The sequence below is a fragment of the Gracilinanus agilis genome, chromosome 3 (assembly GCF_016433145.1).
Source record: "Gracilinanus agilis isolate LMUSP501 chromosome 3, AgileGrace, whole genome shotgun sequence".
In the NCBI taxonomy this organism is placed as follows: Eukaryota; Metazoa; Chordata; class Mammalia; order Didelphimorphia; family Didelphidae; genus Gracilinanus; species Gracilinanus agilis.
In genome coordinates, this window is record NC_058132.1 from 12,518,931 (window position 1) to 12,524,930 (window position 6,000).

The window sequence follows — 6,000 nt, forward strand, 5'->3', positions numbered from 1 at the left end:
TGCTTTGCTCACAAAGCACAACACCTTCTTTGATGGAGGCATGCTTTGCTGGATGACCTTGGGCCAACGTCACCCATTCAGTACTAATGTTCTTCAGAGAGGCCCTGAATGTTCTTTTATCTGTTCTTTGGACCTCAGTGTGACTATTTTGTCTTTGTGTGAGTTCTCTATAATATGGTTTTCTAGGTAAACATGTTCTTGGCATTTGAACATGGCTAGTCCATTGGAGTTGTGCTCTGTGCAGCAGTCTGAATGGCTTCTGGACTATGTTGCTTAGCTTTGCCATTCCACCCAAACCTTGGTTCTTGGCTCCTGAATCTCAGAGAGCAAGGACAATGAGTAGAGACCACATTTCTATTTCCCGGGTCCAACCTTTGCCACTGCACACTGTCTGCCCAAGGAGCCACATTGTTCCTATGTTTGGGTCAGGAGCTGCTAGAAGACCTGATGTTCACTAAGAGGCTTCCTCAGACGCTGTGAGCATCTCCTGGAGCCCTTAAGACTACCCTGAGATGGCCATTTGGGTGCTTCACAACTTGGTAGTATGGGAGGGCTTGTAGGAAGTGTGAGAGGTTCCCCTCACCCTGCAGACTCTGGTTAATCTCTGGGCAAAGTCCAGAAGTTAGACTTTGACTGTTATCCACACAATTCTGCTCCGCTTGGTCAGGAGCCTGGCCCAGTGGCTGCTGTGTGTCAGTGCTCTCTCAGGAATTAGACAACACAGGGTCTTGCTCCAGGCCTCATCACCTAAGAATACAGTTTGAAGCCATTCACACTGCACCTGCCTTGCTGTCCAGACACAACCTGGCATAGCTTTCCATACTTGCAAACATCCTCCAGCCACGGTATTCAACTTCTTCTCAGAGAAAAATCTAATGATTCACTTATGAGTGGGATGGGATTTCTAGAGCTGGGAAAAATATTAATTTCTCTCTAGGTGTTTGAAAATATTGGAGTGAAACACTTCTGAGAAAGATTATATCCCACTCGACTGTTGGACATCTCCTAAATAGGAAGGAAAAGGGAGAATCGAGGCTATATCTGAACTGTCAAAAACTTGAAAGCGTGGCAAAAACATAGAGGGCAGATAAAAAAGGCTGGAGCAAATTAAGATCTTGGGAAAAAAATCACAGAAACACAGAAAATCTGATAAAGCAGGAAGTTTAAAAATAAGTAGAGGCAGAATCATGGTAATCATCTCCTAGCATATAGGACTAGAAATGTATTGGAGAAATGGATCCGAGGTGAATCAGGGTGAAAGCAAAGACTTTTTTCCCTCTGGTCATTTCCTAGATTAGGATAAAGCATCAGAACAACAAAAAAACCTCCTACGAGGTCAAGTTAAGAGTGTATATAAGAAAGATAAATCTCATCTGGAAGGCCAAGGAAGTAGGAAGATACATCTCAAGAACTTATTTCTGATTGGAAATGTTCGAGAATGATTAAGAAATTTAGAGGATTTCCTTCTCATGAACAACTTCCTGATGGCCATTTTGCTTCTTTTTCTTTTTTTTAAACCCTTACCTTCTGTTTTAGTATCACTTCTATGACAGAAGAGTAGCAAGGGCTAGGTAATCTAGGTGATCAGAGTTGATGGATCACATAGCTTGGAAATGTCTAGTGTCTGAGGCCAGATTTGAACCCCAAGTTCTCTTGACTCCAGGCCTAGGGCTCTATCCAGTGTGCTATTTAGCTGCCCCTAAATTCTGCCAGCCATTTTGCTTTAGTGTGTGAAACCACTTCTGTCATTTCATGGTAATGGAATACCTCCCAGGCAAGAAGTCCCTTCTAGCAATGCGGATTAGTCACCTGTTTACAATTTAGGATCTTTGAGAGGTGACTGGAGTCTCTGAGATGTAAAATGACTCACAGACATTAAGGGGCATAGATGAGACTTGAAAGGAAGTCTTCCTGATCTGGAAACCAACTCTCCATCCACTAAGTCATGTTGCCTCTAATGATTTTAGAAGAACCTGCTTTGAATATAACTTTTCCCATGAAGGTCATTTAAAATATTTTTTATTATTTAAGGATAACTGATTTCTTTCCTGCACTCTTATTATTTAGATTTCAAATTCTATTGTGGACTCTTTGATGAGTATGAAGATGTGACTTCTGAGAAAAACATTTCCTACATTCATCACATTGATAAGGTTTCTCTCCTGTATGGATTCTCTGGTGGACATGAAGGTTTGACTTGATACTGAATTTTTTGTCACAGTCTTTGCAGTGATAGGGTTTCTCTCCTGTATGGACTCTCTGATGAATCTGCAAGCTTGAGTTATCCTTGAATCTTTTGTCACAGTCTTTGCAGTGATAGGGTTTCTCTCCTGTGTGGACTTTCTGATGGGCATGCAAGCTTGAGCTATTTCCAAAACCTTTCCCACACTCTTTGCATGGATGAGATTTCTCTCCTTTGTGTATTTTCTGATGAACATGAAAATTTGATTCGTTCTCAAATCTTTCCCCACATTCTTTGCATTGTAGAGGTTTTTCTTTTGTGGGGATTTTTCTTGAGTTGTTCTGGAATCTTTTCTCACCCTCTATACATTGCAAGGGCTTCTCTGCTTTGTGAATTCTCAGATGAGCCTGAAGATGTGGCCTTTGACTGAAACATTTCCCACATGCATTACATTGATAGGGTTTCTCTCCTGTGTGGACTTTCTGATGTGCATGAAGATTTGACGGCCAACCGAAACACTTTCCACATTCAGTACAATGATAGGGTTTCTCTCTTGTGTGGAGTCTATGATGAAAGTATAAATTATAGCGGGAACGGAATCTTTTGTCACACACCTGGCATTGATAAGGTTTCTCTTTTACGTGGATTCTCAGATGAGTAAGAAGATGTGACTTCTGAGAAAAACATTTCCTACATTCATCACATTGATAAGGTTTCTCTCCTGTATGGATTCTCTGATGGACATGAAGGTTTGACTTGATACTGAATCTTTTGTCACAGTCTTTGCAGTGATAGGGTTTCTCTCCTGTATGGACTCTCTGATGAATCTGCAAGCTTGAGTTATCCTTGAATCTTTTGTCACAGTCTTTGCAGTGATAGGGTTTCTCCCCTTTGTGTATTCTCTGACCATCTGGAATGTATGAACTTGGATGAACATTTTCCATCTCTTCACCTTTATTGGATTGCTCTCTTATATGGACGCTCTGATTATTATGAAAATTTGAAGTATCATCGAATCTTCTGTCATACTCTTTACCTTGGTTTAAATTCTCTCCCATGTGAACTCTCTGATGAACATGAAAGCTTGAGTTGCCACTAAATCCTTCTCCACACTCTTCACTTATATAGAGCTTCTCTACTTTAAGATCACTGATGTTTATAAACTGAGTACTTAGGGAATTATTCTCTTCAGAAATGTCCTTGGTAGAATTTTCCTGCCTTTCGATTTCTTTGGAAGGTAAACTGCTATAATTTTGAAGTTGAGAACTGCCAAGAAGCATGATATCTGTGACTTCCTTTTCCTTAAGATCTTTTACCTGGTAATCTTTAATGATTTCCATTCCCTTTGAGCAAAGAGCAGCTTGTTGGGCTTTGTCAGACAAAGTCCAATCTAGTAAGCTTTGTGAATCATTTGGCATGGGATGAGAGTATATCTCTTTTCTGTTATGTGTCTTTTGTTCCTGGGTTACAAAAATCCCTTCATTTCTTCCACACGTATGTGTTTCCCTTATATGTACTTCTTGCCAGGTGTCCTGAGGGGTCCCCCTTTCCAAGTCTTGACAAGGAACATGCTCAATACATTCACCACTTCCAGGAATTTTATATTGAGGGTTCAGCACACTGTGCCCAAAACTGAGAATATTCAAAGAAATCCCTATTTCTTCAAGATCCTTAAAAAATTTACTTCCAAAATTCATCATGTTATTGCCAGAAGTGGTCATTCCTTCCAGGACTTGATTGTGAGAATATCTTTGGATTTCCATATAACCAACTACTCCTGGATAGTTTATATTGTATTTTTTATGCCAGTCTCCTGAAATTATAAAAAAACAAAAACCCAATTAATTTGATAAACTAGGAATGATCCTATTCTGAAATGACCAATTTGGATCAGTACCATAGGAAGAAGGCCACTATTAACACTAAACCAATTCAAATGGATTCATTTCAGCAGCAATCTATTATGTATCTAAAATGGTCAGAAGATGGTTCGAAGGGAAGTACAATAACATTAAAAGAGATCAACCCTTAATTGGTTTGCAATGGAGTCACATAGCAATGACAATGATATCCTCAGATGTCTTCTGGGATAAAATTAAGCAATTTATCATGCATAGCATGAGTATAAGGGTAAAAAGGAAAATCTATTATTGGACCAAGATAGTGAGAGCTTTTAAACATTTGGCTATGATAGGAATGAAAGAAAAAAATTCAATATAGTATTGGCAATAGTGAACATGATATAGGCCTGGTTATAGTCACTGAAACAGAAAAATGACAACACAAAAACCATTTTTGTGACCATGCTTAAGTGGATAAACTATGGAAAGAATCTCTACTAATCACAAGACAATTGATATTTTACCCAATTCCCTTGTTCTTTACTCAAGTCTTTGTAGAGTCATAAAGAGTCTTTTCCCAACGTGGTCTCTAAAGCCCCATGAAAATCCAGAATTCATTGAATGGCACTTCAGCCCAGCCTCTTTCAGTTAGTTTTATGAACCTTTCTCCATGACTTTGGGCAAGTGATAATCGTTCCCTGATGCCTCGGCTTTCTTCTGTGAAATCAAGGAGTTGAACGAAATAATCCCTAAGACTCCTTCGAGCCACGACTTGATATTTAGAAGGATTTGGGTATTTTATTGCCTTAAAGCCCAGCCCTCTTTCAGCTCCTTCATGTCTCAGTTTCCTATGGAAATGATCTCTTCATTCTGTACTTAAGATGTATGTTTCTTATATACTATGAAGAAGAAGAATATTATTCAAGATCAGTAGATGCTCAAAGATGAAAATATCTAATGACCCTCTCTAGCAGGGGCTTTTTTGTGTCCTGGGATGTCTGTTTCTCTTCTCAGGGTGATCTTCATCTCCCCAACAATCTCCACGATGTGGATATCTTTCATGCTACTTGTTCAGAGGACAGTTGTGGTTTTTGGACCAAGGACAGCGAGGCCCTAGTTATGGCTATCCTTCCCCCTTTTATTTCTCAGTACCCTGGGCTTCCCTCAAGGCTCAGATCCTCCTCCACAAAGCCTTTTTTGACCACTTTGGCTAATTCTATCTGCCTTCTCATTTAAATTTTACTAGACTTACCTGGTCTACATCATAGCCCATGTAGAGGATAAGCTGATAAGCTCGGAGAGCAAGGAATGAGTCATTATCACAGTGCCAGAGCCCAGTACCTCACTCATTTATCAAGTGATAAAGAAAAAAAAAGTTCCTTTTTCTGAAATGAATGGATAGTCAAATTCACCCTTGTAATGCTGGGAGTGAAAGGAAAGCGTCTTTTCTTATGCCATACTCTGAGCAGAAGAGAAATGGCCCCACCTTTCCTAGGACCTTTTAGATTGCAGGATGCAAATGCAATCCAGTGCTCAATTACAATAGCCATCTATGGGAATCTCCAGTATCCAGAACCTAATGAGTTTTTTTTAATTGATGAAGATAATCCTACATACATTCTCATATACAAAAAAATATATATTACATACACATATATAGATAACATTTATATGTATAAATATATGCCTGTAAATTATAGAGGATGTCTCAAATAATTTTCAGAAATGAATTCCAAATTAAAATGTAAGAAAAGAAGATGAACAATGTAAATGACTTAGTTCCTTCCCTCTTGCTCTCAAATGCCCCAAAGAAACACTATATACTGATTTTTTGCGGTTTCCCATTTCCTTTTATTTTTGAGGACTCTTTAGCATATAGCATAAACTAAACCCTGAAATGTATCAAAGACATGAGAGTTTAAAGAACTACTGTGGCAAATTTAAAATTAAAAAATTCTGGGAACAATTTTGTTCAAA

At 38.9% G+C, this 6,000-nt stretch overlaps 1 protein-coding gene across 1 annotated transcript; it reads right to left on the bottom strand.

Moving 5' to 3' along the window:
• Positions 1-2,070: 2,070 nt before the first annotated feature.
• Positions 2,071-3,522, bottom strand: LOC123240750 (zinc finger protein 883-like). Its single transcript, XM_044668463.1, has one exon. The coding sequence runs from the start codon at positions 3,520-3,522 to the stop codon at positions 2,071-2,073; it is 1,452 nt and encodes a 483-aa protein (XP_044524398.1).
• Positions 3,523-6,000: the final 2,478 nt, after the last annotated feature.